The sequence below is a fragment of the Acanthochromis polyacanthus genome, chromosome 20 (genome assembly GCF_021347895.1).
Source record: "Acanthochromis polyacanthus isolate Apoly-LR-REF ecotype Palm Island chromosome 20, KAUST_Apoly_ChrSc, whole genome shotgun sequence".
Taxonomy (NCBI): Eukaryota; Metazoa; Chordata; class Actinopteri; family Pomacentridae; genus Acanthochromis; species Acanthochromis polyacanthus.
The window spans coordinates 12,926,181-12,952,528 of NC_067132.1; the positions used below are offsets into that span (position 1 = coordinate 12,926,181).

Genomic DNA, 26,348 nt, shown 5'->3' on the forward strand with positions numbered 1-26,348 from the left:
AATCCCCTGAATTGTACTTCTCAATAACCCTTTCCCTGAGTTGCTTAGAGTGTTCTTCTGTCTTCATGGTGGAATGGTAGCCAGGAATACTGATCAACCACTCTCTGGACCCTTCAGACACAGATGTTTTACAACTCAATCATTTGAAACACACCAACACCACTCAGGTGATCTTCATTTCACTAATTGTGAGACTATTGGCAACAATTTGATGGACCTCTATTGAATTAGACCATTAAATTAAAAATAATTATGCAAACAATTATTTTTATTTATAGAAATCTGTTTTCACTTTGACATTAAAGAGTTTTTTCCAATAAATTTTTGTGTTAAGAGAGCCAAATTTTATTGACCATGATTGATTTATGAAAGCAATAAAAGGGTAAAACATCAAAGGGGGTGAATACTTATGATAGGCACTGTATATCACTAGCCCCAATAACACATGTATTGTTATTATTAAAGGTCAAAATTGGTTGATTATGGTGAATTTTCAAACCCAGCAAAACATTGCTTTAATCTTCCCCAGATTTACACTGAACTCATACACAGATAAGATCAAGGCAGTGGTTTGAGTGAGCATGATAACATACAGCAGTTATTGAAGATAAAAACCCTCTAAACACAGACACGTGCAGAAAATGTGTGCAGGGCATTAAAAAGACATGAGCATACAGCTTATATAAAAAGACAACAGGGAATCCATGTAAACAAAACACATCGAGGGATTCTTGTGGATGAATAATACATAGGATAATAACAACATGAGGCTAATGTAAACCAGAGCTGCACACAATGTTTTGATTGGACTTCAGAAACTGCAGGATCAGAATAAATCAAAGCTTTATGATGCTTTGCCTCTAATGGAAAAAGGCTTTACAAAGCAAGATGATGGCAACAGTGATGATGGTAATGGAGAGCACAGCCTTACCTTTGAAGAAGACAAACTTGCCCTCGCTGTTCTCGTAGACTGCATCTATCTTGGGTGGGAGGCCCCTCCAGAAAACGCTGATAAGCATGGGGTATCCCGGCATCACAGAGTTGTCTCTCACCCGCCAAAACCAATGGTCCTGAAACGCAACAATGGAGGGTGTTAGGAAACAAAAGAGTACGATAAAGGTCAAGCATGACTTAAAAATACCAACTGATGGGTGTAATACAAGGGTGGGTTGAGCATAAAAGTTGAACACTGCCACTGTGATGGCATCCGTTGATTCGTAAAGTATGGTTGTAAAGCCTTGAGTTCGGGATTTAGTTGTTGCCATCTTGGTCTTTGGAAACCAAATGTTACAAGTGAAGAGTAAGTCTGTTTCAGAACCCGAGGACACTATGTAAGCCCACATGTTGACAACCTTTCAGTCACAAGGTAGACATGTCCTAAAGACACCCCGTTTTACTGTTTATTTTGTTTGGGACCAAAATAATAATAATAATAATAATACATTTTTATTTGTATAGCACTTTTCCAAAATACTCACTTTACATAGTTACACTATAAAATCAGCAAACAATAAAACAGAGGAACATCGTAGAACAAGTCATGAAACACATCATAAAAATAAATTAGTATTATATATTAAAAGCAGTTCTGAACAGGTGGGCCTTGATGAGTGATTTGAAAGTGGTCAAAACTTCAAAGGAGACTGGAAACTAACAACTGAGACCATAAACCCGTTGGAAAATATGTACTGAGACAAATCAAGTCAGAAGTAGGGTCATTTTCTCATACACTTCCATAAAATTGGACTTTTTTCTTTCTGCCCCCTACTGGCTATTCAGACCCGGAGGCTACGTCCATCTTTTAACGGATTACATTTAGGATATAAGACAACGTCTGTGCATTTTTCTTCATGAGAAGTGGTTCACGAAAAATAGGATTGGTTAAAGCAACCAGATAGTGAATTTCTGTGTTGCATATTTCTTGTCAACCGGCTTCTCAACTGTTCTTGAGAGTGGAATGAATTCACTGCTCCTTGTAGCCAAAGTGCCGTAAAAAGAAAGTCACTATCATTACAGCTCTGGCCAACATCAGAAATTCAGCTCAATTCAGTTCCATTTATATAGTTCCAATTCACAACATAATTCATCTCAAGATACTTCCCATAGTAGGGTCACGATTTCACAAGATTATATTAGTGAGAAAATCCCAACAAATCCAACGATTTCATTTTAACAAGCACTTGACAACAGTGGGAATAATAACTTTCCTTTTAATAGAGAGAAATGTTAAAAGAACCAGGATCAGTGAGACAAAGCATCTAACCTGACTGGTGTAAGGAGCCTAATTATAATTAATACACCAGAGTGAAGACGAGAAAGATGAAATGTATGCTTTGAGTGAGTTTTCAAATGATTATTTTTTGATTTACAACAGCAACGCCTGTGTAACTCAATATGTAGTTTATTGGTCTGCAATTCTACTGTTGTTGAAGAGATAAAGCTAGCAAGTAGCTTTTGAACAAAGCTAACAGATAAAGATATTTGTGTTGGTGATCAAAAATAGAACAAGAAAGAGTGAATACTGAACTTACAGTCATCGGGTGGTCAGAAACATGACTAGAATTAAATGACAAGATTACTATGCATCAGTTGGATGTGTAAATATGAACGTTGGCAAACACATTGCCATCAACATTAAAGGTCACAGTTGTGTTTACAGTTTGTTTCCACTGCCCCAAGTGACCAAAAAATCATTTAATGCAGGAATAACCTCTGATAAAGGGCAGCGCAGCGCCGCTTCCCTGAGCTTTTTATTAGAAAGCATCCAGGACTGTTTCCCAGTAGATAAGACACAATTACATGATGCGTGTGTTTGTAGATGGGAGGTCTATTTGTTGTATCTCTATGAGGAAAATCAAGTAGCGACAAAATACAAAAAGAAGTCTCATTAAAGAAAAAGTCTCATGCAAGAGTTTTAATTACTTTCAATGTTTCTTGAGACCAAACAGCACACTGCCCCAAGGCGAGTAAAAATCTATAAAGACTCTGCATATTGTAACACACTTGGTGGTAAATTCTAACATCTGATATTGGTGAATTCAGACCAACTCCTCGCTTTGCTGCTCGAACAACAAAGCCTGCTCGTGACGATCAACTCCGGCTGCTGCTTTGACAGCCGTGATGCCTCTAAGATCCACATACACTCTCTCAGGTTGCCTGGAAAGCTTCAGTGACAGTCACCTCACATGCAGAGCTTGAAGAACATACTGGGGAAACCATCAAGTAACAGGGGCAAAGTGATAGCCAGGAGCTTTATGAGAAGCCAAGAGTCTCTGATTTCCTTTGGGGGGAAACGTGAGCGCGGCCAAGTGGAAGGTGTGTCTTTTTGATGTTGGATGAAACTTGATGACAGAGGGAGCCGGGGTGAGACCCAGCTGTGAAAGCCATTAGGACTCAGCGAGATGTTCCACCCTTTGGCAATGACTGGCCAATTGCGCCTCCTGAACTTGCCGACCGCTCGGGCCAAAAAGCCTGACCTCGTAGCGAGTGACGCAGAGTCAGAGAGAAGGGAGACAACACATCATCATACCCTGCTTCATTCACAGCGAAAGCTAAATAAACAGCCAATTCATCAAGCACTCTCTGTGCTGCTCTCTTTCTCTCTGTGTCTAATACAATTGTTTCTCTGGGACTCTCCACTCTCCCCAGACTCTTCCTCCTCTTTCTTTTCATTTCCCCTTGTCTCTCATTCCAATTCCTCCTCTCTTCCTCTCCCACTCTCACTCCATACCTACTGCCTCTATAGATTTCAATTGTTCAGCATTTTCTTCCGTACACGGCTCGGCCCAGTAATTGAAAACAGATCAAACTGTGAAATCCGACCCATTTGAATCCTTTTGACTTTATAAAAAGGAAAATGTTCTTTCTCCCACCCGCCCGTCCCACTCCTGCTCTGAAAATAAAGCTCAGGCGAGCAGACTTCACTTGTAGAAAATTTCAGCAGGCACTTTGCAATTACAGGAATGTCCAGAATGATCACAAGTTCAGTCGTAGCAGAAGTTGGAAATATTACAGCGCAAACTGTTCATGTTGTCTGCTTTGAGTAAAAGGGCAGTGGAGTGTTTGTCATGCATACTGTCTCATGCTGCATGGTAATGCTTTCAGAGCTATAAGGCTGAATTACCATATGCTCTCTATAGGAATATGACTTGTGGACTGCATTAATAAATTGTTTCTACCAATGGGTTTATGTCGGTGTTGAGGATAGCTTGTGAAGTAGAACAGAAATTTATGAGCTGGGTGTTTTTTATGCTCAAAATAAACAATGTACGAGATATCACTGTATCGCATTAGGCAACTGATCTGCCACATTGACAAATCATCTTTTAGCTTCAGAACAGCATTGTAGCTGCTATGTATTAATACTTACCATATGTACCATTTGTTGGGTTTGATCAAAAGACTTGATGATACTCATAATGCTACAATCAAACCTAAAACAGCCACAAAGATGCAAAAAATGGTTCACAACGAAGACATGTAAACCAAAAAGTGACAAAAGAAAAGTACAAACGGATGCACATGACAGATAGACTACAACAACACATAAAACATACAAAAACAGACATAGTAGGACTACAAAAGGATCCAAAATAACTGCAAAAAGATGTAAAACATTCACAAGGTGACAGATTCAAAACTCAAGAATTTACCCATGTTGATGTCTTTATTCAAAAATCATATACAGCGTCCTCCATAATTATTGGCACCCCTTGTTAAGATGTGTTGAAAGCCTTAAAATAAATTCAGTTTTTATTGCAGGAGCACACCCTCACACTGAAAATTGTACAAAATGTATTATAGGAGAAGATTAGGTGTTGTTTTTTTGGCAAAAGGGGGTTGTACAGAGTATTGCTAATAATTGTGGCACACATGATTTGACGTAAAAGCATTATTTCTTATTGTGTAATTTTATCCTCACTGAATAAATGCACTTGAATTAAAGGTTAGATTTTCCTCTATTTTTCATTGTGGTCCTGTATTATGTAGAAAAAACTGAATTCATTAGAAGCTAAAGAACACATCTTAACCAGGGGTGCCAGTAATTATGGAAGGCGCTGTATGTAATTTTATCAACTCGAAAATGAACACTATGCACTCTCTATATTTGTGAAATTTAAATATATAAAAATGGAAAAATTAAGAAATTAGCAAAAATGGGAGAAAGAGTGTCGAGAGAACTCTGCTATTTAGAGAAAAGAGGAGAATATAGAATGACAAAGGGAGACAACAACAAAGCATTAAAAAAAACCTTTATCCGTAGTGTTTTTATCCTTCAAAGGGCAAAAAAATAAATAAAGGCTTTGTTGTGTTTGGTGGGGTTAAGCCCAACTGTAACGAGGTTAAGGCCAGAACCTCCAACATCCAGGTCAGCCCTGGGTGAGCATCTGCTGCTGCTATGTGTGTCTGTATCTGCGCAAAGAGATGAGAATGTGACAGATAGTGGTGTTAGGATGGCAGTGGCGTTGACCTCTCGCTTGGTTTATATGGGGCACACGCTTTACTGTAAGCAGAATGAGTGCAAATAATTCAGAGGGATGAGGATTAAAGTTGAAGCCTGAGATCACAGCACTGAGCTGCAAAATCTACTCTGTTCACCGAGGAAATGAAGTGCAGAAGACCAGCTCGTTTAATGTGTGTGTGTGGTTCTGTACAGCCTTGAACAAAACCCCTCCAAACTGCATGAACAAAACTGCAATCGTTGTAAATAATTAAGCGTGACCTTGAACAGCAGTGGTCAGAGCAATAAACAGCGGTTCAACTTTTCAACCTGCAGCTGTTTCTTTCCATTACTGCTCATTCTAATATGTCAGCTTTATGTCTGCATGGCGAGATTTTCCGATCCAATAAATGTCAACACAGCACAGTGCTTTATGCAGGCACTTTAATCATACATGTAAGCCTCCATTCTGAAAATCAGAGAGCAGCGGGGTGTTCAACAGGTGAAGCATCAAGTGCAGAAGATACAGCTACATCAAAGCATTGTAGAGACGTGCTCCTGTATTGCGAGTCTGTGATCATTATTGTGCAGTTCTATGATCTAAAATAAGCTTCAGCCACATTAAAAAGAGTGAGTTTCCTGAGAATAGAAGTTACATGACCGTGGGAAGCAATAATAGGAGCTGTTTATTGGAATTATAAGTGTTTATGTTTAGATAAACAGTCTGATATCATGGAAACTTTGATTTTTTGCTGTCTTGCTAAGAGCTATAAAACATGATTGATACCACTCTCATGTCTGTAGGCTAAACTAAAGCAAGGAGACAGTTAGCTTAGCATAAAGTCGGGAAGAACTGGGAAAAATTTCATGTTTTAAATGTGCCCATATGAAACAAATCATATATAACATACTAATTCGTATAATTCTGAATAGTCTTCAGAGGGATTGTGTTTTGTTTAGACATCCTCTTTCCAGCTTTATGCTAAGCTAAGCTAAGCTACCCGTCTAACTCAGCGGTGTTGATCTTTTCTTCTAATGCACTTTTTCTAAGGACTCTTAGAACGGATAAAAAGAATCAGTATCAAAGTTGATGAACTTGACACGGTAATCAGCTCTTTAGTCAAGTTTGACTTTTTAAGCCTTTTAACTGGTCAAAATTTCATTTGGTGTCATTGTAAAGTCCACTCAGTCTTCCTGCTTTTTCTGGACTCTCCATATCTTTCCTCCCAGTACTGGAAAAGAGAATGATTCTAAGAAGGGTGAACAGTCTACTGCCGACTTGGCCACTGTGTTCTCATTAATAGATGTCGGAATCAAAGCATGTCTCCAACAATCCTCAACAGCAAGGGACCCTCCGGCATCCCAGAATCCCTAGCACTATATCTGGCCACATCAAGGAAGGAAATGTCCCTCGTTGAGTGGGGGGAGGGAGGTAGTTTCCCTTATTATACACTGTCTCATGTGGAAAGATGGGCAATAAACTGACAATGGAGGTTTGAGTAGAACAAAGTCAATTCAAGCAGTTTTTCTTGATGCAGGGAGAGTTTCTGTATAAATATATTTGCTTGTATGTATCTAAGTCTGTTTTTCCCCTTTCTTATATCTGCAAATGGGCACAGTGAAAGCCTCTGACTGTGTCTATGCACTGATCTTTTAAAAAAAGAACTGCAATTGTCATTAAATGAGAGCTACAGTACAATGAGCCAGCATAACAATACATGCAGCCTTTCCTTTACCATGGCTTTTACATAAAGGTCTTAGAGAATTATAAATAATTGGCTTTGAGACTAGGAAACTGGAAAAGCTCAACTTTTAACAAGAAATAAATTCACAAAGTGGCTAATTTTGCTTGCTGATGTCCTCGTGTTGGTCTTGTTGCATTATTGTTCCATTACGAAAATATTAAAGCTTTAACGGAAGTATGTTGTAGGGAATGTTTGGTCTAAATCCCTAAATCCCTGTTCGGATTTTCTGGCTCTACAAACTCAAAAGATAGCAGCGAGCCATAAACCCAAATCCAAACTTCAATAATGATGTCTGAGACTCTACATCCATATTTTACTACACTCCAAGCCTGATGGGAAATGAATGGAGTCTTGGAAACTTTCTGTCTGGTTGTTGTCAGACAGTATCAGTCTCACAGTCCGGCGGTACAGCTGGATAAAAGCGGCTGCAATTAATGCCAGAGAAGAGCACTATTCATGTGTGTACGCATGCATATACATGACTGGTGGGATACCATATGGTGTGTGGGTTCAGAGAAAGTTGAACCTGAAGTGAGTTCAACCATAAAACTGGTAACTTTGTAGTTTTAATGGGACATTTACTGGTGACACTGGATCCAGGCAGTCATCTGTGAACCTTAACTGACCCCATGTCACCTCCGTAGAAAAGAAAAATGAGCCACCATAAAACAAGCACTTTAACAAGCATGACTCCAAGCCTGCCTCTGTAGATTAACAGGCCTTGTGTAAATCAGGTACCTCTCAGCACTGGTGGGAAGAAGAGCTTAACACTGCACTAATGACACCTACATCTGCAGTATCTGCAAGAGATGTATTCAGGAAATATAGGCCATAGACATATATAGATGAAGCTGGTATTTTAGAAGTTATAGGGGGTATGTCTAATGAATGACTATATGCACTGTATGTTGATTTTCAATATGTCTTCTGTGTTTCCCCAAACTTCATCAAAGTACAATCCTGAATCTGTAATTCGTCACCACACTCATTACTGTACTAACTGGCACTGATCATGCAGAAGTCCTGCTGTAATAAAGAATATATTTATCTTCATGACTTGGCATGCAATTGAATATTCAACAGTTTCCCCAGCAGTCCTTTGATGAACTGTACTACTCTGTGATTTCAAAAGTGGAGCATTTAAATATTTTTGAAAACAATAACCTCTGCCTCTGCAGGGCAACACACGATTCCTGGTTTCACCATTTTCCGTTGCTATAAACATGAAGAGTCAGAGGCTGTTTGTGCAAATCACTGATATTACAAACTCTGAAAGGATCTAAAAGTATAGCACAGGAGAAATATTTGTTGAAATGACCTGGCATCCCACTGTCTATATTGCAAATAACCCCATAGATTGAAAAGAAATGTTCTATTTACATGTAAATGGGCGGGAGGGCAATATACAAACCTGTAGCCTCCATTTTACTTTCAAAAGGAAGAAAACAATCAAGAGGGAATAACATTCAAAGTTTTGACAAAAGGAATCATCACACTGGTGCCGTGAATGAAGGCTCTTCTGAAAAGATAACTGTAACTGACCATCATCTCTTTCTTTAGCTTTATTTTGCCTTTTGAAGAACAGAAGCTTCCACTGAAATCAAGTCTGATCTCTGAATTGTACTAAAATGCTGACAGTGAGCTGCAAATGCCAACAAGTCGTGCAGTTAATAACTGTTGAGGAAAAAAAACGCCCAATTAGTCAATTTAAGCCAAAAAGTAACTGATTTCTCCGTGATAAATGTAGTTTTTGCTTCCTAGAAAACCTCATTGCTCCCAGTGTATTTCACCAGATAAACCTCACTCTAAGGCCCCCTACTTTACATTGCTGGACCACCTGTGGACCTTAGGGCCAGTGAGACAGCTGAGATCTCTGCTATAATGACTTGGCATCGACCAGACTCCAGTCTTCCAAAACAATCAAGTAGGGACGGTGAGTACAGCCAAGCTGTGCAGGCCAAATGGACCTACAAAATGGAGTTACCAAGCGAAGAATCAATGGAACCGTTAAGCATTGAAGAAATCACCCATATAAATGACAGTAACAAGTGACAAAAATTTTTTAATAAAACCAAAATGAGCTATAACCACACACTGTCCATGACTCCTTCTGTGGGAGCCATCTCTTTAACCAGTCCTTAATCTCATACTTAGACCTTGGCTGGTTCTAAAGGGGATATATCACAGCCTGGAGTAATACAAACATCTGTAATTATGATTCCAGATAAACTGCCTTACAGTTGGGCAGCTTTATCTACCAGGAGAAAAGAAGGCGTTAACACGATACGTCGGTTTTCTTGAAGAAAACTGGCAAAACATTCACTGAGAATCAAGAAATATTGGGACCACCTGCTCCTCCTGTGAAACACTGACAGAGTAAATCCAAGTCAAACCTGTGATCCCTTATTGATTTCACTTCATTAAACACACTTGATTCACAGACAGAGATGAGGATTACGCTAAAGGGTGAGCAAATCATCACAGGTCCTAATATTACTGGTGGTCCTAATGATGTGAAGAGGGTGGATTTACAGCTACGCTCGCATGCGTTCTACAACAAATCACCTCTTTCTGTCAGCGTTTCCTTTCCACTCCTCTGGCTCTTTGGGAAAATGTGAGCTGAAACATTCAAAGCCCTCAAAATGATGGAAGGAGAAAGCCAACTTCACATCAGCAGTGAGTCCCACTTAAGCAAAGTAATTACAGCTACTTCTACTTACTTAGCGTGCTGTCATAAACTTCACAGAGAATTCTACAATCTGGCAAACAAACTGGTTTGCACACACTTTTGGTTCTATACGAGTGTACTGGCTGTTTTTGAGCACTCTCTTCTCACTTCATGTTCCACTTGTCCACACCGATAATGCTGAACATAAAGCTGGCTACATCTCATTGGCTTCTCCTAGGGATCAATTATAATTATCATATATATATAAAATGGAAGGGTGGCAGTAATATGTAAAGTGCAGAGCTGAAATGAATGACAGGAGTCATGCAGCTCATGCCAAACATCATTTAACATGATTGGCACCAGAGGATCGGTTCTCCAAAGTGGACTCGGCAATTCATTTGAAACGGGAGCAGCAGTTTTTTTAATCCAAGTAGAAGTGCAATGCAAAAGAAATACAAGTTATTATATTCAATCAAAAAGTTCAGGGAGTGTTTTTGGTGTGCGCTAAACATGTGCAAACATTAACTGTTACAAGTCCGGAGTTCTTGCGACACTGTGCTAACAGCAGGAACAGTGTTTGACATGTTTTTGTGTCACTAGAAAATGATCAAGATCAAACTCTGAGTCAGTCAGCAACCTGGGATTACAAGCATCATCGCTACTGATGATCAGAGGTGGGTCTGCAGCTATCATTAAGAAAAGAAACTGCAGTTTTTCCTCAACATTTAGGTGGCAGGGGACATGCTTATGTAATAGGACTTTCCTGGGAGTGTGTCACGTGTTTCAGAAGCACTGGGCTCAATGTGTCGCGACACAGTGGGACTACTTTGATCAAGACGTTGGTCAAATTCAAATTACAGTTTGATTTTTATAGAGTCGTGAACTTCATAAATAAACTAAACTTAATCAAAGCATTCCTTTCTATTTTTATTCATTTGACAAAAAAAGTGCTCCATAGATACAAACCTTCTCATCTCTGCATGTCAAGCATCTCAAAAAATACAACCCGGTCACTGGCATTCTTGAAAAGTAATTATTAAGTAGCACACAGTTATATCACTTTTATGGTTTTTGATTGGTTTTTTTGCATGCTAGACCCATATATCCTCTTTATCTCCACGCAGTAAATTAGCATAAATGTAGGCCAAAAACTGTCAACTGGCTGTATAAAAGAGAAAAAAGTTCATAAAAATGTCACACGGGATTAAATATGGCACCAGAACAAAGAGATGCTTTACTGGCACATTCACAGACTGTAAAATTTCAAAAGTGATCAGAATTTCAAAAAAAAGCTGACATACTAAATGAGAAAAGAAATATTTACTGGTGGTTGTTTAAAGTAGTGATTTCATTTCAAAACAGATGTAAGCAAGCAATGTTCAGTGTAACAGAAGTTATAAAAGTAGAAACAAAAAAAAGTAGCACCGAGACAGTTTCTGCTGCGATAAATTCAGATTTAATGACTGTGATTACTGTGACGACGGAGACTTTGTGCAGCCTCTCTGTCCTCGTCTTCTCCACTTCCTTAACTCATAAAAGCATTGACTGATTGCTGAACTCCTTTTTGTCTCAACTCTAAATCTGAACTCTGCAGAAATCTCATGATCCTCATCACTCCATCAGACCAGCCTGCTGCCTTGGGAGTAACGAAGACTCACAAGAGCTGCTGCAGACGCCGTGTGAAAGAGACAGGGGCTGCGTTTACACTATTGTGACAAGCAGATTATTTCAATTACAAAGCAGACACTGTGTGGGCTTTGAGGCTAATTTTGGTTAAATACCTCCACAGGTAGCAGCTCCACTTCCAAGCCAGATTTATTTTTTGAGTGTAAAGGAACACACTGGTGAAGGTGGTGGTGGGGGGCAGAGAAGGGTTTTTCCCTGGTTCCACAAGCCTCTTATTTAACCAGTGAATACTATCTATTTATATCCTCTGAAAAATACAGTCACACTCATGTTAAGCATCACAGGCACTCTTTCTCCTTTCTGTGGAGAACACAGGACAGCTTTGTGTTGCCCCAAGGTTTTTCTCTGTTCCTTGCTGCATGTTGCCAAGGCCTTGTGTTCTCAAGCTTAGACCCAGGATAAAGATGTGTACTTTCTGCCTTGTACTTGAATAAAAGCTAGGCTGAGTTCTCTGGGAGAAAGGAAAACTATTGCACTGGGCATGGTGTTTCATCTTAGTCAAATATCCACTTTCTCTACATTCTTGCTCAGCTGGCCCCAAGTAATCTGGAAAGAGCCCCTCCAGACATAGTAGTCTCTTTAATTATACAATAAAATACACAGGCGCTAGTTTCAAGATAACAGAACAGGTTCCGCCATATTTGTACAAGCTTTAACCACAGTGTCAAACTTTCTCTCCTAAAAATTCCGGCCAACTTCCCGACCAAATAATTTATAGCGCATCCAAGTGAGCTTTTTCCACATTATGCACACTATGCACATGCTAAACATGAAGCAGATTAGCAGAAAAGCTCCCACCCTCTGTATACTTAGGTAATCCTCCAAGCGCTCCAGCAATCCATTCTGTATTCAACCACTGCCAGCTGCAGCTCTCTCTCTCCGTGGGCAGTTTTCAAAGCTACAGGCCATACTGGTCTGAATTAAGGGATGAGTTGCTCTTTTGTCGCATTTATCAGCCAATTAAGTTATACATTTAAGCCCGAAATGTCACACAGCAAAGGACTCTCCTCAGGTGCACAGAGCTGTTTGGTGTGCACAGACAGATTGCTGCGCTCTCACGCTGTTCAGACATCCAGGCTACGGGTAAAAGCAAAACAGCTCGAGGGTTCAAAATGACTGCGGAAAACAAACTGCACGTGAAAAGGCCTCGGGTCTGTTTTGATATCACAGACACTTCATTTACCTTGAAGACGAACATCTCTCTCCTCAGTATGGCCAGGGTGTTGAAGCCTCCGTCGCAGATGTTGGGTTTAGAATTGGGGTGGGACGGTCTGTCTCCTGGGGGCAGCCTTGGGGGTCGCGTCTGCCTGTCTGGCTTACGTGGGTCTGAAGGTGGATGGGAGCGAGGAGGGGGCGCCGTTGGCAAAGGTTTAGTTGGCTGAGGAATCTTATCAGGAGGCCCTGGAGGAAGGAAGAGAAACACATCTCACTGGTTGGGAAGCAAAATCTGCAACATGCAAGTTTACAGCGCAGCTACTCACACTGATGATAATAACATGTTGGTATTTAGCTGGTTTGGTGTTACTGGTGGTGCTGGTGCTACTATTAGCAAATTAGCACAGAATATAAAGCTAGCTCTAATATGAACGTCTTGCAGATTATTCAGAACTAAGCAAGAATAATTAACCCTACAGGCTCCAGGCTATTTTCAGAATAATTTCACTACCTTTACTTTCAAGCCCATTTTGCAGTTACTATAAAGGACCAGCTACACCTGATGTACCTTGTTTTTTTCAGAGCAGTCTACACTATTGAGATATTTACAGTATTTGAATGTACAGCATTTTTAAAGTTTAATTAGCCTTTCTATCAAGGGCAAAAAATGTGTCTCACCAGAAAATGAAGAAAGAAGTGCTTGATGTCTGATAGAAAAAAATATCATTTTTTAAAATTCACCTAAGTTTTGTCATGTTAACATACAGTAGCTTATTTTCAGAGGTGGCAAACCATGCAAAAGTCTGCTTGGCCTCATAGCCTTTTACCCCAGGCTTCTGAGAGTCTACGAACGCCACTGCCTACGTACACAGAGGTGACCTGTCTTACAACTTTTGAAACATTGCAATGAAAAGCATATCCATTATGGTGTCTTTATTTTTCATGCATAGCTGGATGCCCCATGTTGGAGAATATGCAGACATTTGCTGTAATTTGAAAGTCTAATTTGTTTTGGCTGCACAGGTAAACAACGGGCATTATCTCAAAGACTAAGTTCCACTTACGCGGATTTATAGAGGGTCTAATAAATCTAGATGTCGACGTATCGGTGCATTGATGACTTCATAAGTATTTCAACCAATGGTAATGGGTGTGGAGATGTAGACACAGTTGCAAGCAGGTTATATCTAGGATTAGACTTGATATAAATTCCAAATTTTTGGTTAAACAGACAAGCAACTGGTATTGTTGGAAAGGTCAAATCATTTGCTATGCACTACACCTTATCACACTGCAATAAGCACTTTGACAGCAATTTAATCAAGAAGAAAGGATGCGAAAGTAAAGTGTACCCTTTGGGTTCTCAGGGCTAAAGGATCACAAAAGTTATTAGAGTTTATCGCGAGCAGGGCATGATGGGTGAAACACATTTCATGGCAATCCATCCCACATGAAACCACAGAGAGGATCAAAAATCATCTGGGACACTTCGATGTTACTACAAAAATATGCTCCAATCCCTCATTTATTTGTTGATATGTTTTCACTACGTAAATGAAATTCTGATCTGCTCATGGCACTAGGTGACAAGTCACCAAATTCATCAAAATTCATCATCTGGGTTCAACACTAACATGCCAACAGTGGTGTTGCTAAATGCATCTGAGAAATCCACGTTACAAATTCCTTAATTGAAGTATAGCACAGTGTACGAGCCAAAGCAGAGCCCCAAATGCCCAAATTTCATGCATTTCAAAATGGGCTTTCCTGGGTAGGCAGAAGATAAACTAGTTTTTAAATGTGATATTTTCAGATACTTGTGGATGTGAAAATGCATGCAAATTTAGTGCAAAACACTTTGCTCATCATTACTACACCAATTAGACCCAACCAGCAGTCTGAGATTGTAGGAGAGCCCAACGTTCAAGCTAAGTTTGGCTTTTTCACCTGAAACAGGAACCGTGGTGGCAAAAAAAAAAATGCAAAAAGAGACGAATGGCAACAAGGAATCAAGAAAAAGGAGAAAACGACTACAGAGAGACAAATGAGGAAACAGAAAAGAAAACAGGATCATGCAAAAATCAGTGGGTAAACCTAAACTGTGTCACCGGGAAAAATATATATTTAATAAAATAAAAAGTGTCAGAAAAAATCTTAGCAGGATAATCTTAACAATGTACACACTGCAGAGATAAAAATAAAATTTGCTCCCAAATGGAGGCCAGACATGCCTGGGTGTCATTTAACATTCATGAATTACATGAGAGAGAGAGTGCGATGGTTGCAGAGGAAAAACAGAGTGAGGAGAGAGGTAGAGGCGGGCCAAATGAGTGGGCTGTGTGTATGAATAATTGAGAACATGACGACGCATGAATAACACACTGTGTAACTGTGAGGATATGAGTTGCTATGTGTTGATTGGGGCCAGCAGATACAGGAATAGATGGCCGCGAAATGAGAGATGTAAATGTGACTAGCACCCCACTCTTTGCCCCCATTTCCAGCCATGAAAAGTATCAATGAGTAACGGTGGCATATATAGATAATGACCTTGAAAGCTTCTGGAAGCATTCAGCAGCTATGGACGAGTGATGACTTGGCGCATGATTTAAACGTGAGCGAATGAAAAGAGGATTAAAAACTGCTGAATGGGTCGGTCCACAGTCAGCAATCAAACAAACGAATGAAGGAAGATAAAGCATCAAATTAGTTGACAAACCAGACGATTGCAGGATTAAAACATCGCCCAGTCTACAAAACTGATCAGCGGGGCCTACACGAGAGCAATTCCATTCACCGCCTAAATTAAATCCTCTGAAAGACATCCCAGATTAGTGAAGGCAGTGTACTCTGCTGTTATGTAAGCATGGGGAGATTCACAGACATGTAAACAAACATGCTAATGTGTGCACACAGCAGCGTCGCCGTAAACCCGTGACATGAAAAATTAAACGCGGCATTTTGCAGAGTTGGCCTGTTTCAGTCCGGTTGTAATTTGAGCACAACTGAGCTGGAGATCTTCAGGTGGTCCCACTGGTTGGACCGGTGCTGGGAGGACTGCCTCAGCCAATCAGCTCATTTCACTGATTAGCACATTTGAAACCAGAGGATGAGAATCTAATCAGTGATATCAGCTGGTGTGGCGGTCGAGGATCTACACAGGCCTTAATGGACCATAGATGGAAACCAGCAATCTAGACTTGGAACAGAAGCATCTTAAGAACCTTTCAGACTGCTTTTAATCACTTTATGAACTCTGTAACCATGAAGTTACATTCATTTATTACTGATTTGCTTAACTAAATACACAGGGATGTTAATGAATTATGTTAAAATACATTTTAAATGGTGCTGAACACATAAAGGGGCATCTGATGTCCTCGGGGTTATTTGAGGGTGGTGTTGAGCTGATTATTGAAAACGTAGAACATCCAAACAGTCAGGATATGTCAGTTTTCTGGTGTTATGATTCTTATTTTGGTCACCATCCTCAAAAACTCTTCATTTAGTTGTTTTTGTGTAGCTACTATTACATTTTTCTCTCAATTTCAAGCTTGAAATTGAAAATCAATTCAAACTTGGTACAGGTATTGCTGTGCGATTTCAATAACTCAGTGTTGATTTTCACTCTGCTGCCAGTTGACAACATCGTCCCGTGCGGTGATGTCAGTGTTCTCCTAAATCTGAGGCTTGTGTAAATAGGAAGTGGGCTATTCTCTTCAAAAGGGGTAGGAAGTCATTCTCTTCAAAGCTCAGTGAGAAAAACATGATTCGTACACGAGGGATTAAAGGGAGAAAGAATTACAGACTAAATGGCAGCAACTCCACTTCTATAAGCCTGTGAATCATCTGTGTTTATTATTACAGGGTCATTCTATGAAAAAAATCCATCAGTGCCTCCCACCTGACCCCTTACACTCAGCTGATTTATTTTGTACAATAACTTTAGTATTTTTAATAAAGCCATGAAAAATGTATGAAGTATCACAGACACCATCAGTTTGATATCTACGATATAGAGTTAAAGAAAAAACTGTGGTAGATGTGCTATCTGTTTTAAAAAGTGCATTTCTGGGAAACATTCAAGACTGACATCATCATGTGGGACAGGCGGTTGGTCAGAAGAACAATTGTCTAATATAGTTACATTTTATTACATCCAGGATACCAATGCTCGTTTCTATTTTCTATGTCAGACATTAAACTGGTGCAGTTTTGATATTCAAACTATGATCTTGATGTTTATAGTTGGTTATGGACGGAATCGTACTGGACAAAAACATGCTTTTGGCTTTAAACTGTCACACTTGGAGTCGTAAAAATGAGTTGGTTGTAGTTGTCAACAGAGATCAAATGTGTTTTCAGCCTTTAAAAGTTAAAAGGGCTCAAAAAATCTGAAAGAAGAATTAAAAAGTGAACTTTGGAGTCTGTAAGTCAGAAAATATTAATGATACGAAGGTAAAACGTTCCATGTCTTCATTAAATATACTAAAGTTATTGTACATTAAAAAAACTGCTGATTTTAAAGGGGGTAAAGTGAGAACTTTTTTTTCAGATTTGGTTGATTTTATATGGAATGACTGCAGTTACTTGCAAGCTGCTAAGCGTTTTATCATTTTTTAAGGCAATAAATATCTTTATGGGTTTGTAAAAGAAATAAAAATGATCTGAGGAATAAATGCAGCCAGAAGGCATCCCTACAGTACTATCACCTAAGCACAGAGGTAATAAATACAAACAGCAGAGCTGCACACCCAAAAACTGTAACGGTGATTTGTCAGAATTTTTTCCCCCCACAATTCCTTGTTATCGTACCTGACTGCAAATGCATTCTTACATTAAAAACCTCCTTCCTATTTCAGCATATTTATCGTTCTCTTCACATCTCAATAAACGTCTCTGCGTTCATGCAGTCTCATTTACATGTTTGCCAACTGAGCCTGAACTCCGTCACCGTCTAGCCCATTTAAACCGTGCACCTCCCGTCTTTGTCACCGTTTAGCTCCACATCTAGCATCACTGTTGCCATGAGGAAAGAAAAGGAGGCCAATCGCTGCACGGAAACAAAATGAGGCTGAGCGAAGAGCTGCCATCACTTGTCCTGCCCTTCAACTCTTGCTACAACAGAGAGGGGGAGGAGGGAGGGGCAGCAGAGAGGAGTAAAACACAAGAGGGATGAGGAGAGATTTGATCGCTTGCCCAGGTCTGTCACTCCCAGAGGGATGTGCCCTGACCATGTAAGCAGATGGCAGGTTCTTTTGTGCGTTTGCTACTGTGTGTATGTGTGTGTGTGTGTTCATGCAGACATTCATGTGACAGACCCGAATCATCTCAGCGGAGTGCGACTGGTTTACAGCGTCGACAGCTGTGAGGGACAATCCTGTCACTTACCACCGAGTTGTTTCCTAACTTAGATGTCGAACTGAGGTAGAGATGACAGCATGAACGTTCACATTTAAATATCTAAAAGGGTTACTCCTCACCAAAATGACCTCATTGGACTAAAACAATAAAAACGCATCGAGACTAAGGTTTTAACAAGAAACTCTGATTTTGCCACCCTGATCTACTAATTCAGCTCCAAGAGGGTGCAAATAAAACCTAGGTTGCTGCTGCTCACGTAAATCCTTTACCATCAAATTGAATTTCACACACCCCAGAGCCGTATCGGCTTTATGAGGAGACAAAGCGCTCTGCAATCAGCGCCTGTCAACTCCAAATGTGTGTCAGTGAGGAATGTGTGCTGCAGGTGCTCTGATGGTGACGTCTGAGATCCTAAATTTAGGTCTTAATCTTACATCTATGCCTTATCTGTTATCAAAGTGATTCGCTGCTGTAACTGGGGTAAAATAACACAGAAAACACACTATTCCTGCTATGAGAAAGCCATTTACGATGGCTGACTTTAGGCACACCAGCGTTTTAAATGTAAAACCCTACACATGTAACTCTTTAAAACTACACTACTATCCAAAAATTGCAAAGCTGGAACAGGGCATTTTTTAGTGACGGTATGTTGTCTGAGTTGTTTCATATGCTTAGATAAGGACTGCAGTGTGTCGTGATTTTTGCTGGCTTCAACAAACATATGTCTTTAACAAATGAGTTGAGGGTTTGGGGCAAACTCAGACATGTCTGTAATAGCAGCAGCACACAGAGGAACGACCGCTGTGGAAGTGAATTAGGCATTGCTGTAGTAGATGGTGTTCTGTCCTACAACAGATACCATATCAATCACTATAGAAAATAACCCTAAAGACCAGGGATCTTTTTTTTTTAGACAGACAGTCAAAATAAATTCTAAATGATAAAAATAACTGTCAAATTAATCTGTAATGTCACATTGAATCAAAAAAAGGCAGTGTGAATTCAGATTGTTGGCAATAACTGCTTTGGAGCGAATAAACTAGGCTGCATAGTGTCACCACAAGGTGTTGGAAGACGAAGAAGCAAATAAAAACGTGGCAATCTTTGAAAAATGAGTAGTAAAGTCTTCAAGAATTGTTGTTGCGGGCCAGAATTTTGTGGGCTTTAGATATTCAGCCGCAATTAATGACGAATAACGAAGGGATGAGTCGAATACCGATCACAGGGAGGGGGGTTGGGGTAAATATTCAGATACCACTGTAACGACCAAATATTCTGATATTCAGGTCCAGCCCTAGTGAGTTGTAATTATTTCTCCAGGTCAGCTGGTACTGACCATGTTTCATGTTGTCCAGAGACGAAGACAATTAAGACTTATGGCATTAAATAATTATCTGAAAAAGTCAAATACCACCTCAAACTTATAAAGTTTTGTGCAAAGTTGGGGAAATGTTTTCAAACCTTGCAACTTCCATGGACCTTTTCAAATGCAGTGCTTCAAAATAAATGTGCTTAAAAATACATGACGAAAGTTCAGTTATTGGCTAGCTGGCACATGACATCAGGATTTCAACACCATTTCCTGATAATATAAATTCATTTCAAATGAGTTTCTGGGGTCAAGGATTTGCTCATGGAGATCAAGTAAATTCACGTAAACCTTTTATGGTGAGGTCAGTAGAGGACTCTGAAATGCACATATTTGCTGCTGAGCAATAAGGAATGGTCTTGACAATGTTGACTTTAAGGAGTTGAGGGTCAAAATGAGGGAAGATATTGCAGTTAGTTATTTGTGTTGGTCTATCTGCCTTTCTGCTACTCCACTATGGATTGCAAACAGTCATAGGACTGAAGTTGATGGCACAAGTTTGTGCATTTGTACAACACTCTGTTAACTTATTGCCCTGTTAGCTAGCTAAGTAGCTTAGGAAGCTATTGTGCCTGACAGTGTTAGCATATTGTTGGCTTGCTGGCGTAATATGTGTAGTTTGTCACAGCTTTTACAACCAAAAACTTCACAATAACTGGCAAATAAATCTCATTGTTAACTGTGTGGTGTGTCAATATTCAGGAAGTTACTGAGACACTGGCCCCAAAGTTTACAGTGTGCATCTGAATGAAGCCAGTAGGCCTTACCATAAATCTTCTGGATGCCCAGCAGGTCATCCATGGGGAGTTTGAAGTTGTCAGTGTCCATGTACTGGTAAAACGGAGCCATGATGGCCGTGGGGTCGTTGGAGTGTTCGAGGCCTAGTGCATGGCCGAGCTCATGGACGGCTACCAGGAACAAATCGTTACCTAGAAACACAAAGACAGGATAAGGAGAGAGAAAAAGAGATGGCAGTTCTGTCAGTGCTGCTGGCAGTAAATTTGTTTGTAGCATTTTATGTCTTTCACAAGTAAGCGAAGAGGAGTAAAAATCTTGGTCAGCCTTAGGTTATTTTTTGTCACCTCGCGGCTTGTCAGTTTGCACCTGTTCTGGTTGGCAGAGCCAGAGCACTTCCTTCAAAATGAAGCCAAGTTTTACAAGTTTCATACCGACTGATTTTAATAGAGCAGCATAGAACAGGAAAGTTAGTTCACGGTTAGACAATAAATGTACAACTGTCACACCAATATGCATTCAAACATGTATGGATAAGTGTGTGAGCACAGATAATCCATCTTTTATGTACCGAATGAGTGGATTATGTGTGCACTGATACTGTACACAAACACACACATGTATACACACTCACTCCCACTGACAGAGCACAGACAACCCTGCACTCTGTAATTAGACTCGAGCCGTGGTAAGCTGATGACTACACTCTGTTGACCTTTTGACTCAGAAACCCTCTGTGGCCGACAGCCAACCCCCAAACCAATCCCAAATGTATTAGGTTGAGATATTTGGGATTTGAAGCCACCCCTCTGTGTTCTATTCAAATTCCTCAACTTGCGTCACTGGCAACCAAAACAACAACAAAAACCAGCCTCCCTTCTGATGCTTCGCCAAGATGTCGAATCTGACCCAAAAGAAGCTCATCATCATACAATTAGGGTAGGACAGCTCAGTCTTCTATTATTTATAATACTACACAGGCTGTCTGTGGCAAGCTATTAACCTGATTCCAATGAGACATCTCAAGCTTCAATATGTTATTCTTGAATTTCAAAGGAAAGTCTTTCCCTCCCTATCATAAATAAAAAGTTGCGGTCTCTTTTTGCATTAGAAATGAAGCAATGTAGTGACATTTGATACTGTTAAATTGGAATTGTGCTGGCCAAAAGCAAGAAATAGGATCCCACATTTTTAGTTTCAAGGTTGCCTCCTTGATGCCTTTCCCACTGCCATCATGCTCTCATCAGTTTTACCTTTCTCTCTTTTTCTTATCACACTGAGACTCGACAGGAATGGAAAAGAGCATCACTTATTCATTGGAATTCCTACTAAAGTGAGGCACTTATCTGCTGCAAATCTGTCACATGAATAACGCATCAGCAGATAGAGACGGTGATTCAGATCACTTCATTGCAAGTACAGTGCGATACTTAAGAATTTACAGACCAGGCTACCACAGAGAAATGGCTTAATTGAGACCTTGTGAATGATATTTGACTGTATAAATGTCAAGCAGTCTTTATAGGCCTGATGTAAAGTCTGGCACTGCACAGTGTCAGTTTAATATCCAGGGTTTGGCCAAGAGAACTTGATGTTTCAGCCAAAATCTCCCAATGAAAATAGATGCCTTGTTAAAGCTGGAGAAGTCCAGAAATTGAGGCAAAATTTATGCAAGCTTGTAATATTGAACAAGTATCTGGAGATGTGGTTTACAGCAAATAAAGAGAGGCTGAGGAAAGACGGGGGATAAAGAGGACAGAGAAACGACTCAGTGATTCGGGAATCACTTGTGGAGGAAACGGCGTGACGCAGCTCTGCAACTGAAGACCCCTCCTCAGGCTGCTTCCTGTGATAGCAGTGGAGAGTGAAAGAGCGCAGTGAAATCTTAAACTTCCAAATGCAATTTTCAAATGAACTGTGCTACAACAGCTGGTGCAATAAGTGTACACCAATGTGACAATGATCTGTAATGCAGACGATGCTCTTAAAATAGATGTTTTGTTGGTGCTGCAGAACAATTCCTGAAAGGAAAGTGTTGACTGGCATCATTTGTGACTTTTGAATCATACAAGGAGTCATTGACCAGAACATCTTGACGTTCACCTCTATGTTTGTTAAAAGGATATCCAAAAAGCTTGGAAGAATTTTGTTAGTCTGACTGTTCAAAACAGTGTGCTGCACATAGTAATGCTCCAGTATTTCACAGTGTCTGCACTCATACACTACTTATTACAAAGTAAAGAACTATCGCCACTGTAGTATCTGCACAATAAAATGACTTACATTGTGTAAATGGTGAGGCTTGTGTGTTCAAACAATGCACACTTTGTAAAATATGATCCAGAAGAGGCCATTGCCATTTAACTTACAACAGCAAAAAAATTCAGTGAGTGTTAAGGATGTGATGTATTGGTTGAGAGGAATGAAGCTCCATAAAGTTCAATGGATTGTATAAGACGTAATGACTCATAAAATGTACATTTCATCGCAATGAGCATATGGCGCGCTAATGACCATTCTGAGTTGTTCTATTGTGGAAAGGCGCAGTGATAGTTTCAATATATTTAAATCTGTGGAAATGCTTGCCACATCTGTCATACAGAACATGTTTTTTTCAGGAACAGCCTATTAAGCATACAAACCTCCATATATTTTATGAATATTTGTGGTTTAACAGGCCTAGTTGATCCATGATCCGTGTGTATTTCATTTTACATTTTGGCATGCAAGTGAACTGGAGACTAATTGCCAAACTTAACCATGAAAGCGGCTGACAACCTTTCTTTCTAAAGAGGGGCGCTCGGAGATCATGGTCCTCCACATGATTTGGATCTGTAATGGAATTTAATTTGCCATTTCCCATCTCTCCATCAAGTTTCATGAAAATTCACGCAGGCGGTTATTGTATGATCATGCTTATCGACAAATAGACATAAAAAAAAGCAACATTAACACATTTTAAGTGCTACTTATTACCACAAAATGCTCTATATGTCTAAACAGCTGATGTAGCAAACATGTTTGTTCCACAATTATCTACAAGACCCGAAAAAGGGGGGAAAATGAAGGGTGGATTCTGTCTAATTCCCTGCTCTCATACATGCAGCCCTAGTTCCTACAGCCAATGGAAGCTACTTCATTGTGTACGCTATCTGATCAAACATCCATGTTACAAGTCAAGCCCTGCAGTTGCTGTTACACCAATTAAATGAAGTTATAAAAAGGCACTGTCCATTGCTAAAGTAGGTGCTATCAAAGGTGTTCACAGATAAATGCAGTGCAATGACAACAGAGTTGTATAAAGCTCTGATACTAAAGATGCTCCAGTCACTCAGCTGCACTAGTAAAGTGAAAGACTGTCTCGATGTTTTTCCGTCTCGCTCCATCCCTCAATCTTGAGTCAGCCTTTCTGCCTCCTGGGTCCATTTGAGGTCAGCGACGTCACTTTGTTTCAGTTGCTTATGTAAGTCACGTTGCTGTAGACAGGGATGTCCCCTCGGCCCCTGGGGCCACAAACTCAGCCGAGGCACTTTGTACTGACTGCCTAATTATCAGCTGGAAGGTACACAGAGCCAACACAGGAAATGGTGAAGTGTGGAAAGAGATGGGTAGGATATGAGGAAGACGGAGAAAGATGAAAGACACAAAGAGCAAGGGGAGAGTGCACAAGAGGAGAAAAGAAGCGAGATGAAGGGGAGAGAAAAGAAGTTATGGGATGAAGAAACAGATGAGTGGGAGACAAAGATTCAAAGGAGTAGATAAATACAGAGATATAAAAGGATGAGGTAAACCAAGGAGAAAGGGCGTTCGGAGTAACAGTTGTGTGAGGGAAAGTGGAAGAAAACTGGATGATAAAGAGAAGGGGAAAAACTGAGGCGAGGAAAATGATAAGGCTCGGGACTATACGTTATCTCATAAGATGTTCCAGTGTTGGTGCAATCATAGACGACAGATGATGAATTATACAACCCTAACCTTTGACCTTGGCATTTATAGCATCGCCGTCCTGTCAGTGGCCGTATCTCAGCCCCAAACGGCAATAATAAAACACAAAATGGAGGATACAGTTGAAGACAACAATACAGGGAGATGAATTTCATTTCAAAGCTCTGCGGGTCTTGCGTTACAAACCACTGAGGTAAAAAAGTTTATTTTGTTGGTGAGGGGAGAAACTGATCACGTTAAATCATCATTCTTATGTGTGCCATTTACTAGTTTGGGCAGGAATTTAGGATGAAAGTAAGTCATCCCAAGCATCTATTTAAAGCATGAAAACTACATTTGAAGTAACAAAATTCCACTTCTGTTAAATTATTTAGCTTTTTTTTTCTATGTTAAGTGGGCAATGATCACAGAGGCAGCCCGCGGCAGCAGCAGTCTTGTCGGCACTCTGTGCAGGATAGGTCAAGGTTGCTGCTAATGAGATAGTGTAGCTGAGGAGAAAGGAAAAAAAAACTGAAATAAAAAAGGGAAGATGGAGTGGAAGAGGCTGAAGAGGAAAGACACTGGAGATTTATGATCAGATGTGCCTTCCTGTGTATTTCCCCACAGGGGCTGCAGTAAAGCAAACATGGGTTGTGATTAGAAACCAGAAAGCTCTACCTGCTCTTTCTCCATAATTTACCGGCTCCCTGCACATGCCACAGCTGCTACAGTCCATCAGTTGGCCGGGGAGAGGGGGCTCACATGACACAACAATACCGGGTTTAAGACAGAAACACACACAGGTAAACACACACCGGCCCGCAAATCAGATGTAAGGTTCTGGTCACTGCTGTTCAATTGCAGTAATAGCTCAGGTTGTCAGCGGATGCCTCCTGGGGCCTGTAACCCTCTCTGCCTTCTTGCTGCATAACTAAGCACCTGGTTCATTTGATACATGACATCTGACGTAAACTTCAAGCATGGGTGACCAGCAGGCTGCCCAATCCTTAGTTTTTCTGTTCTTTATCCCCCTGCACAAGTTTTCCCTCAGCTGTACATGTTCATTATCACTCTGTTGTCTTTGTTGGCCCAGTGTAGACACACTCCCAATGCCACCAAGGGACCAAGTTTTTCCAAAGCTCAACATCCCTTGTGACATTTACACCATATAAACATCTCGTACTTGTGAAAGTCTTCAAACAAAACAATCATACTTCTTACCACTCTGGTCGTAGCAGCGAGGGTGTCCAGCAGAGAGCTCAACTAACTCCTCCTTTCTTTACAGAACAGCTGTTTTGGCTGCTGTTGCTTTGCCATCCAAATGTAAGCAAGCATACGCGCTCTCTTTGTCCCTGAGGAGCTGCAATGTTCCCCATTGTTCAGCTCCGACAACTCCCTGAGTGGCTGACACAGCGCTTTCGGAATTGGTGGTGGAAAAATTAGTGTTGCACAGTAAACACAAAAAGGTGTTAATTGCAATTTCAGGAATGTTTTTGGTGGTTTGGTAGAGCGCTGGGAACACTGGGCGGTTTCTGCAGCGCCACAAGAACTTAAAGCCTCCTTCCTTTTAAAAATATTATTTTAAGATGTACACGGACAAGCATGATTTGTGGAACCACATATCACAGACCTACAAGTTATGTACAGAGTAAGAGTGTAGTATGCATGTTTCTAACTTTAAGCAAACACACAATGACAATGGACTCTGTGGTAAAGAAGGAGAGATGTTGCTTTAGATTTAAAACTTGTAAAAGGAACAATAATTACATATTCAAAGATATTGATTTTTTTTTAGGAAAAGAGTTAATGAAGTTTTATGTGGAAAATAAAATGACACACAAGTCATTACTCACACTAGAGTAGTGTTAAGTGTCCTAATGGCTAAAGGGACCTTTAAATATCTCCTACAAATTCCTAAATTAGATAATAAACGGGATGTTGTTTAACACTATACTACATGAGTATCACCTTGTACAATTGTAGAAGTTTTAACCATTTAAATTCTAACTAATCTTTAATAACTATAAAACTAATTATTTAAACAGTCTGTCTATTATGGTTAGCAAAATATTTGTTGTTAATCCAGCATTCTTTACTTGTACACACTTCAGCTGTTTACCCATTGCTGTTGTAACTCATTATTTCAACTATATATCCATTTCTTTAAACTTAATTATTCCAATTGCTGATCCATTATTTTTTTTAGCTATTTCAACTATTTTTCCTTTACTAATAGCTCATTATTGCAACTGTTCA

General features: G+C 40.0%; 1 protein-coding gene across 2 annotated transcripts in view; it reads right to left on the bottom strand.

Moving 5' to 3' along the window:
* LOC110970245 (matrix metalloproteinase-16) overlaps window positions 1-26,348 on the bottom strand; it is a 90,371-nt gene that overhangs the window by 14,349 nt on the left and 49,674 nt on the right. For both annotated transcript variants that reach the window (XM_022220510.2, XM_022220503.2), the window contains 3 exons: window positions 20,201-20,362; window positions 12,726-12,943; window positions 932-1,070 (listed from right to left, as the gene is read on the bottom strand). In XM_022220510.2, coding sequence (XP_022076202.1) covers window positions 932-1,070; window positions 12,726-12,943; window positions 20,201-20,362 — 519 coding nt within the window. The remainder of the gene's footprint in view (window positions 1-931; window positions 1,071-12,725; window positions 12,944-20,200; window positions 20,363-26,348) is intronic.